The following is a 23,519-nucleotide window of genomic DNA, read 5'->3' as shown; positions in this document are numbered from 1 at the left end:
CTGTGCCAGCAAACAAAAACATCCCAATCAAACCACTATAAGATAACGCACACCATACATTCATTTCCAGTAAATGCATGGCTTTTTCCACATTGATGTGCAGATTTGCAGCAGATCATTAGACACAGTTGTGGGAGTTTACTGTACCACTGAATTTAAATAGCACAGCAGCAGACCACACTATCATCCCTGCAAACATTTAATTGTTGCCCACCACACCATGAAATCACTCGCAGCATTCCATTCTATCATGTGGGTTATAATCGTCCATTGCATGTAGCAATCTTTTGATGTAGCATTTAAACTTCACCCTTTTCAAAATGTGCCAAACACCTGAATGACTCACCCTGGTTTCATGGGCACAGTCTCACAGACTTCTTTGGTGAGAGGGTAAATTGTTGTGACACAGCATGGGGTTCACTGGGCTTACTCTTACAGGTCAACCAGATTGCTGTTTGTGTATATGTTTAACATAGTCTTTGACTTCAAATCTGCCTAGAATGTGCAATGTTGTTACAAATGTTGATGGCTCCTTTTGAAACTCATTGTGGCATAGGCATTGAATGTCATCACTGTTTTCATACTTAATGTACCACTCCAGAACTTCCTTCCTTTCATCAAATGTCAGTCTTGTGTCAGCCACGTTTATGCATGACCGAAAAGAAAAAACCATCATATAACAAAACAACACACCAATGTGGTGATGACCAGAACAATAAATTATTAAATTATCAAAAATTAGAGAAGAAGATGATCAGAAGAGAACAATGAGAGTAAAATGGGATGCATACTAAGGAGTAAAGAAGGGGAAGATCTGTGAGGATGTTGATGGATCCAATGAAGAGGATAGGAGTTTTTAAGTATAGGTAAAGAGATTTTTTTCACAAGTGAGAAGGAGTAAGGAAAATCAGTGAGGAATTGAAGAATAAAAATGCTGTTGTTCAGGAAAAGGAAAGCTGTGAGATGAGTTCTGTAGAAGATAGTGAAGAAGGAGATGATGAAGACGAAAATGAGAATAGTGTACTATAAGGAAAGAGAGAAGATGGTGTAAATGAGATTGGGAAAACAAACATATTCACAAGTTTAGTGGAGGAAAAGACAGTTGGAAGTGATGGTGTATTCTCTGTTAAGCTATGAAGAGAAGAAAAAGTAAAGCCAATTGCTAGTGAATTATTACAAGAGGGATTACCAGCAAGAGAAAAATTATGAGAAGAAATCAAGGGTGTATCAAAGATGACTTATTACAGGAGGAAATGAATTCAATTAAGAAATGTGTATGACAAACACTGATAGTGATAGGAATTTTGCATGACAAATAAATGATTTTTCTGGGTCTTAGTAGTAGCAGAGAAACTTCAAATGCTTTATCTTCCATCAGTTTCTGAAAGCCAGGGTCAACAGAAGCTCTACTTTCAGCTTAGCTTCTGACTGTCCCAGGAAATTGCTTTTTACATACTCACAAATGTCAGCATCTTTTGGTAGGGGTTTACTGAACTGTTTCATAGCACCCACTTGTGTAAGATGAGGAGGCAGGAGAATTTTTGAAAGGTATAACAAAAAATCATATAATATGTTTTTCCTTCCAATTTCTGGCATTTTTCTTGGCCAGATTTTTCGAGAAAAGTGTTGCTTCTTTTTTGCATGACTTTTGCATCACACATGAAAAGCAGATACTTGGTGCAGCAGCCATCCTGTTCACCACGGATGAGGATTCAAGCAGCCATAGTTTATGGTAGCTGTATTATACACTCTAAAATAAAACAACAGCCTGAGGCACATTACATTGTAAAACATCACAAAAAAATACCGTGTTTTATAATAATGATTAAATGGCTACAATTTAAAAACCTCCCAGAATTTCTAATTTGTATCAAAACAGCAATTGATTATGCATTTTTAATACTTTATCTAAAATCCATGCCCAAAACTACATTAAAAACTCCATTTACCTTAATGATAAAAAACTTGTATTCAATCGGTGATTCATACCACACAGTTTTGGAATTAAAGAATTCAATTCAATTCAATTAAAAAACCTCAGTTCATCTTAATGAGTGACTCTAAAAATTATCCCATATGACATTATGGAATGAAAGTAAGTGAAGTAGGCTACTTTTATTTTTATATCTACTATGTCTGATGACCTCTGTATTGCAGATAAATATTTGTTTAGGTGCTTTACCTATTCTGTGATATGCTCCTCCCAACTCAATTTATTATGAACCTTTCAGCCCAAGAATTTAACATTTTCTACCTCATCTACCTGCTTGCCATTATATTTTAGTCATTTACTTGTATGAATTCTCTTACAAATTCTGAACTTCATATCATGTGTCTTTGGAAAGTTTAGAGATAAAAAGCTGTATAGGACTCACTTATTAATGTCACTGAAAATTTCATTAACCAAAGATTCTAACACTATACATATTTGCTCTTTTTTTAAATTTATTTATTTATTTATTTATTATTATTTTTTAATGACTGTGTCATCTGCAAGCAAAATCGATTTGGCATCTGGTAATGTTACTGATGGAAGCTCATTAACATATACAAAAATATGTAAGGGCACTAAGGTGAAACCTTATTGAGCATAATATGTCATTAGTTTCCATCTGGATGATGACTGGTAACTTAATACAGCACTCATTGCTATTGACACCATTTGTTTCCTGCCAAAGAGATATGATTTGAACTAATTTGCATTATTTTCTGCTAGACCATAATATTCTAATTTATTTTAAAAGGATACTGTAATTTACACAGTCAAATGTCTGTGACAGATCACAGAGCTATACAACAAACACTTAGCTGGGACAGGTTATCCAAAACTCAGCAACAGACAGACTGCCTACACTCCTATAAACAGGGCTGAAAGCAGAGCTACCAGTATGCAAACATTATTAAGTTAACTGCTGCTTTATCAACTGAGGGTGGGTGGCTAGTGGTTTGGAGGGAGGTGGCCAGTTTGTCATCTAGGAATGTGCGAGAGAGGGGTGGCAGATATATGGGCTGGCAGAATTATAGCAGCCAGTGGTAATGGCCATGATTGGTGCTACAGGGTGTCACAAAAGCCACACGCAACATGTTCATTGGTACAGGCAAAAAGCATGCATAACAAGAACTGGCAGGAAAATGTAGGAAAGGATGTGTGCTGACAATACAGGAGAGAGAAACAGGATGTAGATTATGGCTTGGCCCATGCAAGGCAACATGGTTGTGTGAAACTTTTGTGACACTGTATAGCACCAGTCACGGCCATTCCCACCAGATGCTACAACTGTGCCAGCCCATATACCTGCCACCCCTCCTTCCCACATTCCTAACTGACAAACCGGTCACCCCCTCTGAGTCACTCCAGTCCGTCTCCCTGCCTCCCCCATACCTTTCCCTCTAACTACCCCACGCGCGCGCGCGCGTGTGTGTGTGTGTGAGAGTGTGTGTGTGTGTGTGTGTGTGTGTGTGTGATATTTTACTCTGTTAAAGGATAACTCCAAAAACCAGCAAGTTTTATTTCTTTTGTGTATGCCTATCAGCAACTCATTTTGCAATTAGTTTTGATCCTCTGACAACTTTACTTGATGATAAACAATAGCATCATCTGAAAACAATCTATTTCTTCACATTACTCCCGTTTTGTTTCCTCCGTATTGGTGTGAACTGTGCAACTTCCCTGCCTTTAGGTTTGGATCTTCCATCAAGCAAACAGTTCTATGTGATTGCTAAGTATGGAGCTATTATATCAGCATATTGAAAAATGAATCTAACTGGTATATAATCTGGTCTGGAAGACTTGCCTTTATTGAGGGATTCGAGTTGCTTCCCTACACCAATGATATTGGCTTCTAACTTGCTCACTTTTGCAGCTGTTCTTGATTTGAATTTTGGAACATCTGCTTCACCTTTTTTGTGTAGGAACTTCAGAAACCCATGTTCAGAAACTCTGGCAGAAAAATTAGTGGTTGTGTCTAGCCACTGGTGTTACTTTACATGCAAGAGGAAGCTCTCTGATGTTTCGCATGACTTTGGGACAGTATTTCATTGTGGAAACTATTAGAAGCATCTCAAATTGAAGTCCACACTAAATTTCAAGCTTCAGTGAAACATTGCCTATCTTGTAGATTTTGCATTATTTTAAATTTGTTGCTTCCACAATAACTTTTTGACCATGATTTGTACAATAGGGGACTATTTCTGTTGCTTATTAATTTATTTGATATAAATTTTTCAACTGGCTTTGACACTATTTCTTCGAATAGAAGCCACATCAGATCTACCTTTACATAGTTAGTTTGGAAGAAGATGAGACTGTCTCTCATGAAAGTTTCAAGTGGATTTTTATCAGTTTCTATAAAGAGATATATTTTGCATTTATTGTTGGTGGGTTTGCATATTACAGTGTTCAGTCTTGCTACAATGACCTTCTGGTCACTAATCCCTGTATCCATCATGGTACGCCCTGTTTGCTCAGGATTCTTTGTTGCTAAGAGGTCAAGTATGTTTTCACAAACATTTGAACTTTGAGTGGTCTCTTAAACTAACTACTTACAGTAATTTTCAGATTAAGTATATAATACAATTTTTTTATTACATTTTATGCCTATCACCAACTTTACACACATACTTTTTCCAATATGTTGCGGGTAAACTGATGCCACCATCAACCATAGTTGATATGTGGGGTACTTGTTTGAAATGAGGCTAATGTTGTCTTTGAACATTTCACACCAACTATCTCATCTGAGTCAAGGGGTCAGTGAAAGGAATCAATTATTAATTTATTCTGGTTGTTAGCTATAGCCTCTACACATACTAACTCACATGAATTAACTGTTTCAATCTCCTTCCAAGGTAAACTACTTTAACAGCAATAAACACGCCACCACTAATTGTATTTAATCTGATCATCATCAGGTCCTTCATAATTCTATTTGGCCATGTTACATTTTCCTACTGTAGTGTAGGATGTAGTCGACCCACACTGATGGGCTCACACAGAATATGATGTCTGTTCCTTTCATCTGTTTTGATCATGAATCTGATGTAAAGGTGCAGTTAGTTCAAAATGAAATGTAGCAAAGAGGATTTTTCTTCACCTGCTACCAATCTAGTCCTTTAAATAATTTTCTTTTTCATTCAGATAATTCCACTTATGCACAGAGAAAGCATATACAGAAATGCGAAGTTCTTATTTATGCAATTAATCTTATTATTTATATCTTAACAACTGCTACTTCCCACGACATAACTAGTTTTACATAAAACTTCTTTACTGAAAATAAATCAATAATTTAAGTTGTTACAAAGCCATGTGGCTGTGAAAAAAGTCATGAGCTAGGCAGTAAATCTTAGGAGAATGGCATAGCTGATTCGATAACCATAATTTTATTCTTTATGGTAACAACATTCACTTTTCTGAAAAAGAGTTAATTAAAAAAATATCTGTATTTAAAGTTTTGCTCCACATTAGAATGTTCACCACTTAAGTTCTTCAGCTTGCTTAATTCCCATGTTTGACATTTTATTTTTGTTGCCTTAATTATCCTGGATTAGAAAATGCATTTGTTTGTTGAAATAATTTATTAATTAAGAATTTACCTAAATTAGTAAAATTATGGTCCAGCAAATTTAACATGACAATGTGTATCCACGGTACAGGTGTACAATGTGTTAAGCAAATAATATATTGAACTTTAATACTTTCCTAATCACTTATCACTCTATTAAACAAAATTATTGTTGGGCTTAGTAGGTTGACATCACCCCTTAATATGAAATTTGCACTATTATAAAATATAATGTAATTACTAAATTCACAAAATATTCATATACCAGTCTTAAATCCTAAATTCTTGGCTAGAATACAGCTGAGTAATATCTCCACACCATTATCTGCACACCCTACAATCACACAACTGGCATCCCTTTTTTTTTAAAGCATATGTAAGATTTGGTAGTTAGAATTAAACTGGTGAACATCTTTGTGTCACTGTCTGCTCTTATGTAACGAGTCTGCAGCTAATGATCACTAAGGCAACATCTCTACGGTAGTTCGTGTCATCGTTTTGGTCATAATGTGCATAAAGCATTTACACATAGCAATGACACAATCAAAAATTCCTTGTCAAAGTCTGTAATAAGCTAGTAACCAATTAGCATCTCTATTGCGAATAAATGGCCTCAATGTGTAAGGATCCTTGATTATACCACAGCATTTTGGTGGATGTTTACTTCAGAAACTATTACATTGATTGTCATTAGCTCATGAACAACTACAAGTGAACATTTGTGTAGCCTTTGTTATATGTGAATGCAGTGAACATTTAATCAGTGTTATGTAAAAGGAGGATGAGAAAGAATGTTAGCAAAATACTTGTTCCAAAGCTACCACTGGATTATTGCTATCCTGTCTGATATCAACAAGTAGGATTGCTTGCTTGGTTGATGCAATGACAAATAATGAACTGATAATTATATGAGGGACTGTGTAAATGACTGGTCATCACTACATGGTAGTTCAAATCAGAATAAATATGCCAATAAGGGAACATACAATGAGGTGAGAAACATCATGAGACCATGAATGCACATATACGGATGATGACTATATGATGTACACAAAACATAAAAGTACACTGCATTGGCAGAACCATCATTTGTATTCATGTGATTCATATGAACTGGTTTCTGATGTCATTATGGCCACACAATGGGAATCAACAGACTTTGAATGCAGAATGGTAGTGGGAGCTAGCTGCAAGCGACATTCCATTTCAGAAATCATTAAGGAATTCAATATCCTGAGACCCACAGTGTCAAGAGTGTGGCAAGAATACCAAATTACAAGCATTACCTTTCATCATGGAAAATTCAGTGCCTGACAGCCTTCACTTAATGACTGAGAGCAACAGAATTTTTGTAGAGTTTTCAGTGATAGCAGACAAGCAAATCTGCCTGAAATGATGACAGAAATCAATTTGGGATGTATGATGAACATATCCATTAAGACTGTGTGATGAAATTTGGCATTAATGGACTACAGCAGCAGATGACTGACATGAAAGCCTTTGCTTACAGCATGACATTGCATGAAGTGCCTCTCCTGGACTTGTGACCATATTGGTTGGACCCTAGATGAGTGGAAAACTGTGACCTGATCAGAGGAGTTCTCTTTTCAGTCAGTAAGAGATGATGGTAGGGTTAGAGTGTGGCACAGACCCCATGAAGCCATGGACCCAAGTTGTCAACAAGCCACTATACAAGCTGGTGGTGGCTGCGTAATGGTGTGGCCTGTGTTTACATGGAATGGACTGCATACTCTGGTTCAACTGAACTGATAATTGACTGGAAATGGTAATGTTCAGCTACCTGGAGACCATTTACAGCCATTCATGGAGTTCATGATCCCAAACACTGATGGAATAGTCACCAAGCCACAACTGTTCACAGTTTGTTTGAAGAACATATTTGACAGTTTGAGCAAACAATTTGGCTGCCCATACTACCCAACATCAATTCAATCAAAATATTTATGGGACATAATCGAGAGATCTGCTCATGCACAAAATCCTGCACTGGCAAGACTTTCAGAATTATAGATGGCTCTAGAGGCAGCAGGGCTCAATATATCTGCAGGGGACTTCCAATGACTTGTTGAGTCCATGCCTTGTTGAGCTGCTGTAATAAGCTGCACAAAAGGAGGTCATGATATTGGGAGGTATCCCATGACTTTTGTCACCTCAACGTAAAATGCAGTGTGTTGTGTCTGTTGCCTATTAACAAAGTTAGATATTTAGTTAGTTAGCTTCAGGTTCCAGGGATCATCTGTGCGATAAATCATAGTGATGTGGAACATACAAAACACAACTTAATTTTTAAATATGGTTACATGGGGAACATTCATAAAGCATTGTTTTAATACATACAGATGTGAGTTAGTAATTCCAATACATTACTTTTTACACATTATAGTAATAGAAATTCTTCTACAGAACAGAAGGAGTTTTCAGGGAGGAACTTTTTAGATTGTCCAGACAATTTTCTGTAAGAGACTATGAGTTTAAAGGTGCTATTGATGAAGAATAATTAAAAACCAAGTAATTGTACAAAATGTTGCTAATAGTCTTGTAATTAGTGTAATTTGTGTAGCCAGAAAACAAATATTTTACCTACACATCAGAAAAAGCAAGAGGGCTTGTGGACTGCTGACTAAGGTGGCTCCTCTAAATCTACCCATTAAAATATTAGCTACTACTGGTGATAATGGTAGCCCATTACCACTCTGTCAGCCTGTCCATAGGATTTTCCATCAGACAGAAAGTATATCAATATAAGTACAAATTCAAAGATTTTCATCAGTAATGGTATGAACTTCTCTACTATGATGTTTGGAAAGTCTCTTAGAGGGAAACCATCTCAAAGCTCTGAAGCTGCTTTGTGAAATTTATCAAATTCCATACAATGAAGGTGCTGACTGTCACTGTCAAGTGTTTAGCTCGTATAATGGTGTGTCAATGTTGCTAATGATGGGGTGGAGTGACACCCTTTCTTTATGCACTTTAGATAATATGTGAAGTGTGGTGGATACAGTCACTTCTGGACAAAGTCTTTTCATGCTCTTGGAGTGTGGTCTGAACAAGATGTGATTGAATCACCTTCTGTCTTTCTGTAGATACAATATGTAGGGAATACATGTGTGAAAATTGGAAGAATACTGTGGAAATATAATATAAAGAACCTGTTTTACCCACCACCCAAGGTGAAAGCACTGTTGGGGTCTACTAGGTTGTCTTAGGATTCTGGAAACCAGAAGATTACAGCATCTCTGCCATTGTGGAAAATTTACGTAGGCCAAATTATCTGGGCAGTACAGCAAAGGTGGGCTGAGAGTACACATTTCATATATAAAGGATGACTAACAATGTTATCTGTAACAGAGCACTAGATTTCCAAAAGATGTAAGTTGTGGCAACAGGCCAATACATTGTGAAATTATGTCTTAAAGTAATTTGTAAAGATCCAGCTACACGCTGAACTAAAGGGGAAAAACTGATAGTTTCCACTAAGTAAGGCTTTGGATCCAGCCTTAAGTGTGCTAAATACCACTCAGTGAGAAGGTTCATTCATTCCATATCAAATGAATATCTCAGACCACACCATGTGACATGCCTCTTCCACTCTATTACTGTCTTGATCCTAGCTTGATGACATGGCCACTGAGGACTGGACTTGTTCCCCAGCAGTACACTTATATTTACACATCACTGTAGCTGCACCTGGGGATTGTGGGTTTGGGATCAATAGGGAGGGAATATATAAGACACCTCCCAGTGAAAGGCAATCAGTACTGACTGATGAAGGCAACAAGTCACCTTACCAAAATATCATACCATCTGGATGACAATACCCATTTCAATGCAAAGACAATTCAAAATCAAACACTTTAGCTTTCATACATGCCTCATACATAGTGAACTTAAGTTACACTAATAATCAAATGAAACAACAAGTTTAGTGTTACCAGTCTCTGTTTAAGTATATCCACAATGTGTTTTGATAGTTTAAACCTCCTTCATCAGATGGATTCACATGTGCTAGTAAGACATGTGCATTGTGTTACAGCTTTGGGGTAACTTGTGGCACTGTCTCCAGTGGTAACAGGCTTCTTTCTCTGTTATAATATATCACATGTAACCTGTTATAATTTGTAAATAACTAATAGGTGCATAGTAACTGTGCTAACTCCAGACTGCACTGTAATACTACTGTGTAGCTACAGAAATCAAATAACTGGCACCCAAACGAAAACATCAGCTTTTACTTTTATTTTGTGGCCTTGAACAAGCATACTGGTACATACAAAAAATCTTTATAGTTAAAGACAGTGCAAATCATCATAACCATTACCAGTAAAATCTAAAAATATATAGTATTTTCAGCTCTTTTTAACATGATACTGTAGTAGGAAAAGCTAATGAAAGAAGGAATGAATAGCACCTGGCACTTCATAATATGTTTGTAGGCTATTGGAAAGTGATGCTTGTCACAACAGGAATAGAATCTATGTAGACCAGTTTGTTGTAGAATATATGGCGGAGCTTCCAATTGGTTACACTATGAGAGTGAAAAGTTCAATTGGACAATGGAACTCCATATTACCAAAACAACATTCTGTATCTGTGGAAGATATCTTCATATCAGTAAATGGGATGTAGAAATGGTTAGTACACACAGATCTTGTCTGAACCTCCTATAATTTTTGGATAACAGTGTCTTGTCTGCTTCAGATCCAGAAGAACTGCAGCAAAGCAACTGAAGAAGATTGATTATGATAATACCAAAATAATGTACAAAGGGTATGCAGGTGCAAAAATAGTAAAGATTTATGATGATGTCATGGAAACAGTTCACAAATCTGTATACCAATTACTGCTGAAAACAAAAAGCAAATGGACACTTAAAGAAATAAGCAGGAGGATGAAATGTACTTGCATTTCATTTGGAAAACAAAATGCAGTATTCAGAAGTAAATTCCCAATATAGCTTAAACAGAAAGTCTACAACCAAGGTATGTAGCCAGTAATAAATTACAGAAGTGAAACATGTCTGTTAAGTGCTCAGACTGTTCAAAAATTGAGGTTTCCTAATGAGTAATGGAAAAATGTATGCTGAGCATAATACAAGGGCAAGGGGGGGAGGGGGGGGGTGGAAGGGGTGGAATGAAAATGGAAAAAAGAATAGTTGAGAATATAATAGTGACTTACAAAATTTCAATGGAAATGGGCTTGGCATATAGTTAAATGATAAAGTATGGACTAAAGAGATATTGTGTCAGACTCCATGCAATATGAAAAGACCTAAGGGATGACAATGAGAGAGTGATGGCATAAGCCAACAAGTAAGATAAACTCTGATGTGAGATTGTAAAGTATGGAGGAGACTGGAAAAGGCCGACATCCAGGAGTGAAACGTTAATGGCTGATGAAGACAATAAGACATACAACTGTACCTTTTTGAATATTTTCCAGTGATTACAAACTCCCCCTCACTGTTCTGGAATAACTATGAAATATCATGGTATTTTCTTTTACAAATAAAAAATAATAACTACAAAACTACAAATATAGCATCAAGAAGTAATAGATGCAAGTTAACATACTACAGTTTGGAATGAAGGGAAATGAAGTTGGAATGCATATCTTATGTCTATGGAATCTTAGTGTGTCCCAAATGGGATTTGGCCAGATTAATTTTCTTATAAATTTCCTAGAGGAAAAAGGAAGTTTCCTTAACAAGACAATAACAGTACCAATCTGATTTTGAATGCGGTCTTATAGTATGTATACTTCAAAACAAATCAGTCAGATGACAGAAACACACGCCAAAAATTATAATATTTCAGTATTGTTAAGTCCTGAATAGAATACAAATAATGAAAGGAATGAAGGTAATAACTCACCACATAGTTGCATTGTTGAGCAGTTAATACAAATATAAATAAGACTGCAAAACTGCTAAGCTTTTAGCCCATTTTCTTCTTTAGAGCTAACCCAGAACAAAGCACACTCACTCACTCACTCACACAAACACACACACACACACACACACATACACACACACAGAGAGAAAGAGAGAGAGAGAGAGAGAATTTCTATATTGCCCTTCAGTCTTGTTTATTTGCCTATTGACCATTCAATGATTAAAATACATATCGAGTTGTTACTTTTACTCCTTCCATTCCTTATTTGTACATTCATACTGTGATTCATACCTGCTACTTCACTACTCAGTATTTACACTGTGCAATTTACTGAAAGATATGTAATATTTAAAATTTTTAAAGCCTTGGAAATTAGTTATTTGACAGATTCTCATGGAATTAGCATGAAGCAGATTAGTGCAAACTGCTTCTACCATAACGCAATAATTCCAGTAGTATACAGTTTTACATTAGCTCATTTAACTTGGACAGAAAATTAATTATCAAGCTTAAGATTATCCACAAAGTACATTTTTGTTATTAATTAAAATGCAGCTACTCTATAATCCTATACTACATTGCCATTCATGCAAAGCAATGAAAAAAACTATAACCACCACTTACATCCAACTAACATAACACAGATAGTGAACATCTTCTCTGAATCTGTATTTGGTGCTACATTTCCAAATCCCACAGAAGTTAAACTGCTGAATGTGAAGTACAATGAAGTGATGTAGCGAGACTGTAACAGAGAGGCAAAGAAATTTTCAGTTGAATAATTGCTACAATACATTCTGAATTAATAAATAAATTTTTAGTGAATTACAAGAACAATGTGTTTAAATATCTTCAACATTTCGTGGCCCTGTCAGCAACTGTATAAATATTAATTTTAATAATGAACAGCCTCAGTTGCACCGTTTACCTAGAATTTACCTAGGTTTCAGTCGGGATAGCCCAACCTTCTTCAGAATAACAGTATGCATCGTACGTCCATAGTGGACATTATAAAGCTAAAACTACAAATCCATAAATTATTGTCAAATTATTTATGGATTTGTAGTTTTAGCTTGACGATGTCCACTATGGACAAACGATAGATAGTGTTATTGTGAAGAAGGTTGGGTTATCCTGACTGAAACCTAGGTATATTCTAGGTAAACAGTGCTACTGAGGCTGTTCATTATTAAAATTAAAACTAACAATGTATTTGTGGAGTTGTTTCACCTTAACAATCAATTAGGTAACGGAATTCTTACTTACTACATACCAAAAGGAAAATTTGGTTTAGTAAACAACAAAATTACAAGGAGGCAGAATGGTTAGCTAGTGCTTATCTTCAAGAGATGAAATCCAGTACTGCAAATAGACACATTAACAAATGAAAAGTACCATTCTCAGCTGTTTGGAAAGGTAGGAACAGGGGAGGGGGGGCAAAGATCACGCAGACCACACTCAGAGAGCACACCTGTTGTGAGGTTGAGAGGAGACAAAGATCTCTGGATATCCTGAGGGTAAGTATTGGCCAGACATCCTTCCTAATCACCATAGTTCTAGTTCTCTGATATTTTCTTTCAGTTTTGACACAGTATTCAAATCTAAAAGGAAGCTGGGCAGAATGGGTTGGTATGTACATTGAATAACGATCAGATATGTCTTATTTTGGTTGTAAGAAAGTGTTCATGATACATAAATGTTATTTTATGATAAGAACATTTTCATTAGGAAATAAATACAATATTTTTGATCATATGTTATTGAGCAATACAATATTTTGAGCATACAATTTATATTACACTAAGAATTTTAAACTTTAACATAACAGTTACATATTTGGTAACTGTGATTAGCTATCATGTCTAGATATACACTGGACAACAGAATTAAAGTATCATTTCTCAGAACCCTGTAACTGTCTTCCATTGTGATGCATAAGATTGAAATTTGACCCAAAGGTGCCTGCTACCTTCCTCTGTAATGGTGAAAAGGCATGCTGCCCTATAACATCAAGGTGTTACAATGTGCAAAAATAAAGTGAGAGCTAAGAAGTTCATGTGACATGTAAAATGTGTTAATTGGCACCAAATTTCACCAAAGTTCTGACCAACATCACCATGGACATGTGACATGATGAAAAGGTCATTGTAGCCTCTCTAACCCACCTTTTAACCCTTCTTTTGATGCCTCTGCAATGGAGGTCAGAACTAAAACACCCAGTGGCACCGTAAACTTTCCTGGCATAGTAATTGATGACACACGTATTGAGTCTTCAGCCAGAACATAATGTCATCTCAACACAATATTTCAGTGGTCCACCTGGCTGCCATCTTCTGATGAATAAGCCATCACACTAACTCACTGGAACTGGAGTTCTGGCAAGTTAATGTAATGGCTTACTCATCTGAAGCTGGCGGCCAGGTGGACTGTCAAAATAGTGTGTAAAGATGATGTTATGTTCTAGTTCGATATCTGATATGAATACCAACAACACCCAGTGTTGAAATCACGTGGTTTTCTTATGAGTGCTCTGATGTACAGGGTGGAATCAATGGGGACCATTCAAAACCATTCAACAAAATTTCAGTGTGATCTGAAGCAGCAAAAGGTTCTTATGCATTTTCAGTGTGCCTGTTTCATGCCCTCCTGTGGCATGATCACAGAACCCTGTAACTGTCTTCCCTTGTGATGCATAAGTTTAAAATTTGATCCAAAGGTGCCTGCTACCTCCCTCTGTAATGGTGAAATGGTGTACTGATATTTCTAAAAATATGTCTTTACAGAGAAAACCTGTGAAGTACTCCTAAGCACCTGCAGGCAGGCAACTGGCATTGGAGGTGTGTCACCCAGTCATCTACCTGCAGCTACTTACAGCTACTTTGTAAGTTTTCTCCGTGAATACACATTTTTAAAAGTCTCAACAAATATGTGTGGGTGCCACCAAGGGTTGTGGGAACTGGGGGTTGGGGGGGGGGGGGGGGGGGGTCTTAGAGGGACCCTCTGCTAATCGACTCATGCTTGTGTCAATGTTGCACACATCTGTAGTCATGCCATAGGAGAGTGTGCAACAGGGGCACTAAAAAAACATAAGCACTCTTTGCTATTTCAGACCACATTTAAATTTTTTCAAAGTTTTTGAATGGTCCCTAGCAGTTCCAACCTGTACACCAAAGCAAAAATTGTGGCTGCACTGCACCCCAGAGTGGTGAGATCACGTCACTCAAAAGGGGTGAGATCACATTCAGTTGGGTCACTACACCATGATATCCTGAGAGAAGGGTTGAAGCATCAGGGACATGCCAGCAGTATCAAAGATTGTCAAGAATGTCTTCCTGTTGCTTGTCACACTGCACACTATCGTTTTCAACTGTGAAATGTGTGGGACTCAATATCCCAAGGGAAGGGGTGGTTTCACTGACACTCTTCATGCCAGCCCCTGAGGCCTTTTCATGTCATTTCTGAGTGGTGGTGTGTCCAAACTGTTTTTATTGGCCACTCATAAAGAAAACTGCGTGATTTCAGTGCTGGGCATTGTGGGTATATCCTCCATTCAGTAGGCATCAAAATAAGGGGTGAAATGTGGGTAAGAGTGGCTGTGACAAGCTCCCTGTTGTATGACACATTCATGGTGGCATTGTGCAGAATTGTGGTGAAATCTGTGCCAATGTGATATCATTAACCCACCTTACACATCACATGAACATCTGAGCTATTGCCATTTTCTGAAATTTGCTGTTTGAAGCACTGTCAAGTTCGAGGGTGATGTTGCAGGGCTTTTGCACCGTTATAGAGAATGATTGTAGGCGCCTTTGAGCCAAATTTCAAACTTAAGCATCGCAATGGAAGACAGTTACAGGGTTCTGAAATAGTGATCCTTTAATTCTGTTGCACAGTGTATATACATTCCATGTTGTTCACAACTGTCAGCTCATGCTCATGATTATAATGTTGTTTGTGAAACTGTATCCTCTAAAACACTGATTTAGTCCTTTCTTGATAAATCATGAAGACTCACTAGTAGTGTTTGCAAAACACAAATACTTTTGATAATATGTATGAAAAATTATAAAACTGTGTTGTTCAATTTTATTACAGTATATGTGGCATTGCGAGGAAAGTGAGAATTTACAAGAATCACTACAATAAAATCTTCTGTATCCAAACAGGTGCAGCATCATCTGCAGGATAGCATAAAAAATGTGAACAAACTTATTACAAGTGTCAACATTCACAGGTATCACTTGACACATCATAACACATGGTTTCAGTGGTGCATTTATCCAACAGATGTGCTGCAATCTACGATACAATTTCTGACTAGAGAGAGCATCTTGTACAACAAGATTTACAGAAGGATGGTGAATGTAGAAACTTGTGTCTTCTGGCCTTCTAATATCTGTTGGTGCCATTTTCTCCACCTCAAATTTTTAAAAAAATGCACAACTGATATGATCAAGTCAAAGTCACTAAGTGAGCATTAAAAGACAGATATTTAGGCAGATTGCACGTTAATTGTTCATCAATTTGTATCCGATTTGTACATAAGCATTTGATCCATATGTATTACCCTGGAGTATGGATATCAGAACAAATGCATTCTGTAAATGTTGAGCACAGAACAAAAGATACTGCTTATATAAAGTATGTTAATGAGACTTGTTGGTTTGCTTGGGAAGCTATCCCAACTTCCACAGTGTATGTGGCAACTGAAGAAATAGATACAGTTTTTGTTTACTGTATCATCATCATGTGTTTTCAATAATGGTGACAAGAGGTAACAACAATATTAGGAATAGGACAGATTGCTACTCACTGTAAAGATGACCCACTGAGTTGCGGACAGGCACAACAAAAAGACTGTTACACATGCAACTTTTAGCCAAAGCTTTCCACAGCAAAGAAAACATACACACATTTGCACAAGCAAGCACACCTCATGCACACTTGGACACCACTACCAGTAGCTCTAACCAGAGCCAAGTGAGTGTGTGTGTGTGTGTGTGTGTGTGTGTGAGAGAGAGAGAGAGAGAGAGAGAGAGAGAGAGAGAGAGAGATATGTGCTTGCTTGTCTGAATAAGTGTATGTTTTTTTTTCCTGAGGAAGGCTTTGGCTGATAGCAGCAAGAGTAACACTCTTTCTGTTGTGCCTGTCTGCAACTCAATGGTTCATCCTTATGGTGAGTAGCAATCTATCCTAGTCCTTATAATACTGTGTTAGGGTAGTAGGTGGACCAAAGGTAGGAATGGTCTGATTTGACTTGATGGGGTAGGATGTTAGTTTACCATCAGCCTCAGAAATAAAACTGATTGGCTACAAGAGCAACCACTGTTTGTTATAGACGTCTACATTTCTAATGGCTGGTCAACTGACACCACACAGCATGTATATCATGAACATTTTAAATTCCAGCATGAAATTCTTTTACTGGCTCTCAATTGTTTTATGGGTTTGACATCTTCAGGGTAAATGACTTATGAGGATACAGCCAGGTGATGTCTTCAACCAAAACACACACACACACACACACACACACACACACACACACACATTGCATTTGTACCTCAAAAATACAGGGCTTTTACCTGTCAAAACATTGGTGCTTGTCGAAGACATTACCAGGGTCCATTCCTATAAGTTACATGGTGGAAGAAACTTGAGTTTCACATTGTTCACCTCCATGGGGAGGAAATGTATTGTTGCTTGCTGAAGTCTGATAAACTTTGTATAAGAAAAGTTAGATTGCAATGTGCAGTTTCATTTATGATACAGTGTCAAGGCCATTATGTTCCAATATTTGTGGAAGTTATGCATCACATTACTTCTCTTGCCACTAACTGCATCATGCAATGAGATGGTATCACACTTATTAGTGAAAAAGTTCAATATATTTGCTCACCATTGTATTTTGTCTCTAAGAAATTATTTTTACTTCATTTGATGATTACTTTGATATTTTCAGCATTTTATTAGGATTAGCTGAATGGTGAATCTTGGGCACAGTCTGACTGGGAATATTGTTCATTCAGTGTCTGGTATGTGCCATGAAAGGGTAGTTTTTAACTTCATCTCAGACCATGAAAGTTTGTCCGCTAAGTTAGTCAACATTGAAGCCATTTTTCACCAGAATGCTTATAGTGAAAGACAGATCAGATGTGCGTTACACAACTGACCAACCATGACTCAGTGGCATCTAAGTCTATGGCCTTTTGTCTTATGCAGGTAAGATTTCCAAAAGGATTGCTCATATTAGATGGAGATATGATGTGAAGTGTGTGTCTCAAGCACCAACTAAGGTTACAACTTTTTTTAGCAAGTAAGTGATGATATTGGTTTGTGTAAGGTGGGTGTCTACCACATTCTATGCAGTCATGACATGTCACACATGATCAGACTATTTGGACCATGGAAGATCAGCGTATGAAGCATAAACTTCACACAATTTTACAGCAGCCAACAAATCTCCTATTGCAGAAGGCTGCCTTTGTACTGGTCAACCTATGGAGTATAATGACACAAGAGATCGTGGCATGCACTTCGAGCTATTTGAATAGTGTTAAGATTAAATCAGCAAGTGTCCTTACAAATTACAGACCAATATTCTTATCAATGGTTTGCAGCAGAATTTTTGAAGATATTCTCAGTTTGAATATAATTAATTTCCTTGAGAGCAAAAGCTTCTGTCCACTACTCAATACAGTTTTAGAAAGTATCACTTGTGTAAAATTCAGCTTGCCCTTTTCTCACTCAATAGCTTGCAAAACACAGATGTAGCACTACAGACTGATTATATTCTTAGATTTCTGAAAAGCATTTGACACAGTGGCCCACTGCAGACTGTCAATGAAGGTAACAGCATACAAATTAGGTTCCCATACATGTGGATAGCTTGAAGGTTTCTTAAGTAACACTACCCAGTGCATTGTCCTTGATGGTGAGTGTTCATCCAAGACAAGGGCATCATCAACAGTGGCCCAGGGCAGTGTGATAGAACCACTATTATTCTCTACATACATAAATGATCTGACGGACAGAGGGAGCAGTAATCGGTGGTTGTTTGCTGATGATGCTCCAGTGTACTGGAAGTTGTGATTGTTGAGTGACTGTAGCAGGATACAAGATGATTTACACAAAATTTCGAGCTGGTCAAGGCATCAACATGAGCTCACTACCATGCTGCCCAAGCCAGTGTGGCATGATTTTGGACTTGTGACATGTACTGTTATCCAGATGGAAGATGCCATCAACATTAGGAAGGACATCAATCAACAAGGGATGCAAGTAATCCACAACAATGTTCATATTTTCCACAGCTGTTGTGATGTCTCTGATTACTACCACAGGGCTCAAGGAAGCATAGGTGAATGCCCCCAGACCCACAGTATGATACTGCTCTCACCAGCCTGCATTCGTGGCATGGTAAATGTTTTGAGCTGAAATTCACCTCGATTATGGCGCATTTATTCATGACCTGTGATGCTGTGTAACAAGAAACATGATTCATCAAACCAAGGGAAATGTATTTCCACTGATATAGAGTCCAGTCTCAATAATCTTATGCCCCTTGCAATTGCAACTGACCATGTTGTAGAGCTGACATGGGAACATGCATGGGTTGTCTGATGGAGCATGTGCAGTCTGAATAATATGTGCCTACACCAGCCTTTTACACTAACAACAGATATGCCACAGTTCATTTGCAGACTGGGCAAACCTCTGATCTCTACATTCTATGATGAGATAGGGAAGTCCTACACCTTGTCGCCTACTCATGATTTCACCATTCTTCAACCACTTTCCCTAGATGCTCATGACTACAACGTGCGTTCCATAAGTAATGCAACCAAATTCACAAAAAATCATTTATTGAATATATTCGTACAAATAATCAAAACTTTTCAAAATAGCACCCTCTTGTGTCAATACACTTCTGGAGGTCGTGTTTCCATGCCTGGAAGGCATCCTGGAATGCCTTTTCCAGACTGTCCTCTACAGCTGATGTAACATGTGCTTGGATGCTTTCAATCATGTCCCAATGTTTTCCTTTTATGACACCTTTTTACCGAGGAAACAAAAAAAAAGTCAGCGAGAGCCAGGTCAGGACTGTAGGGAGGCTGGGGAAGCAATGGGATGTTGGTCCTGGCCAGGAACTCGTTGACAATGAAGGCGCTGTGACTCAGCGCATTGTGGTGGTGAACTTTCCACGTGTCCTTGATGCCGCTTTGGCAGCGGGAGACCCTCCTTTTCAGTTTTTGAGCACTTCCAAGTAGAAAGCTGAGTTCACTGTAGCCCTGGTAGATATATTAATTTGTGGTGGGCAATGCCTCTGATGTCAAAGAAGACAATGAGCACGGTTTTGATCCTGGACTTGCTCATGCGTGCCTTCTTGAGATGGGGTGACGATGGGGTGTGCCACGCTGAGCTCTGCCTTTTTGTCTCAGGGTCAAACTCAAAAATCCATGACTCATCACCAGTGATAACTGAGTTTAAAAAATGAGGATCATTTTCACACATTTCCAACATTTCTCGGCACTGAAACACTCGCACATGCTTGTGTTCGTCTGTCAACACTTTTGGGATGAGTTTGGCACACACCTTTCTCATGTTCAAATCTTCAGTCACAATCCAGAAAACGGTTGTTTTTGACATGGTTTGAGTTTGTGCTATCAATTAAAGGCTCAGCCATCTGTCAGAGTTCAAACAATCGTGCACATGCGTCATTTTCGTCGACTCGTGCGGTTGATGGCCGTCCACTGCGAGGTTCATCAGTGATCTCCTCTCAGCCCTCCATGAACAACTTTTGCCATTGGAAAACTTGTGATTTGGACAAGCAATCAGTCTCAAAGGCATGCTGAAGTAATGGAAACATTTCGGTGGTGGACTTCCCAAGTTTAACGTAAAATTTGATAGTGTACCGTTGCTCTACAGAATGATCCATTGTGCCGTGTTACATAAACTTAAAACGGGGTTGATGGAAAAGCACGTCCTGACTCTCCAGCAGCTCACAGCCTAATGAGACAAAGAGCGTTTTAAAGCTAACACCCTTCTCCACTTAGCCCAGCTGGTTACAACACACTGTTGTGTACTGTTGCATCAGAAAAAAATTGGCCGCATTACTTATGGAATGCACTCTGTATAGTATACAAAGATGCTTGTTCCCAGAAACAGGGCTATAACAAGCTGCCATTTATGAAAGCCATGTATATCATTGGATTTCCCCATTTCTGGCCCATATTGTCACTAGAATGATGTCACATTTATCTCTGATCCACACCATGTGCCCACAATGCCACCAGGAGGGCAATGGTCATCATGTTTTAGATCATCTGTGTAATTATTTATTTTTGTTACAGTTACAAAATTATTATGTACCATTACATTTTTGTATTCTTTGTTATCCGTTAGCAGTCCCAACCTTTTTTTATGCTTATTCCACTTAAGTTTCTTACAACCTTCTCCCACCCTAGAACTGTGTAGAGCTGACTTTTCTAGTACTGATTTTATCTGTATCTTTTATTATCATTATCATATGGGGATCCAGTATATTAGAATAGCTAAAATTACATTACAAATTAATAATACAAGAGCTCAATTTAATTTTTACAATTGATAATTAGGTCACATCAGTTTCAAAAATTTCGTTTAAGTCCCTAAAAACTTTCTTAAATATTATCATTAATGAAGTATGTCATTACATAGTAAATATACTGCAATGTGAGTGTGAAGTTCCCAAAGTCATTCAAGTGGCAAACAGCCTGTTGGCTTCTGTCTTGGGCCCTTTGGCTGATATTTGTTGGATAATTTTTCTGTTGTTTTCCCAGCACAAATGGCTGGCATTGGCAAAGTTTCACCCTCCATTGATGGTGGTGCACTAGAGATGAGCTCATGGCTGCAGGTTGTCTGTATCTGGTGTGCCAACATCCAAGGGCTCTTCCATGGTCATTATTGCTGCAGTCCTCCTCTTGCTACATGCAATGGTCATTCTCTGCAGCATGGGAATGCTGGATCCACTCACTTTGAGGCTGGGGATCCTGGATTCCCATGCTGCAGAGAATGACTTCTGCAGGTAGCAAGGGGAGAATCTCAGTGGTGATGACTGTGGAAAAGCCCTGGGACATTGGCACACAAGGTATATACAAGGTATGTCCACAAATTAAGTTCCATTTGGTTATATAAAACAAACCTGTACAGATACAGAAAAAATATTTATTGTACAACAATCAACAACTGATAAACTACTTTTCTACATAGCTTCCAAAATTTTCTAGGCACTTGTCATAGCGTGGCACAAGTTTTTGTATGCCTTCTTCATACAATGTTGCCACTTGTGTATTCAACCATGCAGTAACATGTTCTTTCAGCTCATCATCATCGTTGAAGTGTTGACCACCAAGGACAGATTTTAGGTGTAAGAAGAGATGAAAGTCTCTAGTAGTGAGGTCCAGGCTGGAGTGAGGTCCAGGCTGTAGGGAGGATGATGAAACACATCCCAGTGAAATTCCTGTAAGAGTTGTTTAGTCACATTTGCTGTGTGAGGTCGGGCATTATCATGGAAAAGAATAACAACCTTTTGACAGTAATCTTCAGCTCTTGTTCTGTATTGCGCAGTGCAATTTCTTAATGGTCTCCCAGAAATCATTGCATTGATTGTTTGGCCTCATGGTAAGAAATCAATCAGCAAAATGCCTTTTCTGTCCCAAAAAATGGTGCACATGACTTTTTGAGGTGTCAAGATTCACTTAAGCTTAACCTCCATTGGGGATGAAGCGTGCCTCCATTCCACTGACTGCCGTTTTGTTTCAGGCGTGTCATACGATACCCAATTTTTATCCCCCATGACTATCTGAGAAAGAAAACCATCGCCATCTTCATTGTAGCATGTCAAAAACTGAAGTGCACTGCCCATCTGTTGTTTTTTGTTTGTTCAGTAAGAATTTTGGGTACCCAACATGAGCAAAGTTTTCAAAATTTCAGTTTTTCAGTAACAATTTCATGAATTAGCGATCATGAGATTTGTGGAACTTCCATAGCAAGGGCACTAAGTGTAAACTTATGGTTGTACTTAATCTTCTCTTCAATTGTGAGAACCAGTTCATCAGTAACCACAGACGGGTGTACACTTCGTTACACATCATGCACTTGATCGCGTCCTTCATTGAACAGTGTGACCCATCTTCTAACCATTGAATCACTCATAGCATTTTGTCCATAAACCTCACAGATTTGCCAATGAATTTCCTTTGGTTTAACTTTCTTTGCATTTAGAAACCGAATCACAGATTTGATTTCACATGTGGTGGCATTTTCAATTACAGCTGACATTATAAAGAAGCACTACAAAACACATGTCAGCAGCAGCAATCTGAAAATCATGTACATGTCTTCTCCTTGAGTCAGAGTAACTGTTGCACATGCTCAGAGCTGTGATCATAGTGCTGCCACAGATAGAAATAGAAATGGATTTTACTTTGTGGACGACCCTCATATAACCTACAATTTCGAGCTTGTCTGCAGCCCACCACCAGCAATAGAGTGCAAAACTTTGAAAATGCCAGCCATTTGTGCTGGTGAAACATAAGAAAAATTATCCAACAAATGTTGGCCAAAGAACCTGAGACAGAAGCCAACAGGCAATTTGTCAACAAGTGGCCATGAAAGCCTTAGCAATTTCATTCAAGTGGATTTTTTAAAAGAAATATGTGTTTATGGTTGTTTGTTCAGGTGACACATTCCACATCATAATGTTTTATTTAGGAATGAAGGAGATGATTCACGCAAAGGCAGAAGAGCTGCGTTGCGACAGATACACACACGAAAGATACAGAACTTTACTTTTGCTAGCATTTGGAATGAAATTCCTTTCTCAGACTGTAGGAGAAACACACACACACACACACACACACACACACACACACACACACACACACACACACCTGGCTCCATACATTGTGCTCATTCGACTACATGCTCTTTCCTGGCCCACAGTGAGTGTACTGGGTGCGGTGGTGGTGCAATGTGGTGTGGGAATTGTGTTTCTATCTTGTGT

The 23,519-nt window shown here is 38.0% G+C and overlaps 1 protein-coding gene across 1 annotated transcript in view; it reads right to left on the bottom strand.

The window, feature by feature from the left end:
• Positions 1-23,519, bottom strand: part of LOC126184345 (potassium voltage-gated channel subfamily H member 2) — an 832,502-nt gene that overhangs the window by 225,390 nt on the left and 583,593 nt on the right. Inside the window, exon 7 of the mRNA XM_049926724.1 lies at positions 12,101-12,221. Coding sequence (XP_049782681.1) covers positions 12,101-12,221 — 121 coding nt within the window. The remainder of the gene's footprint in view (positions 1-12,100; positions 12,222-23,519) is intronic.

This window comes from Schistocerca cancellata, chromosome 4 (assembly GCF_023864275.1).
Source record: "Schistocerca cancellata isolate TAMUIC-IGC-003103 chromosome 4, iqSchCanc2.1, whole genome shotgun sequence".
In the NCBI taxonomy this organism is placed as follows: domain Eukaryota; kingdom Metazoa; phylum Arthropoda; class Insecta; order Orthoptera; family Acrididae; genus Schistocerca; species Schistocerca cancellata.
This window is presented reverse-complemented; position numbering and strand designations above follow the sequence as displayed.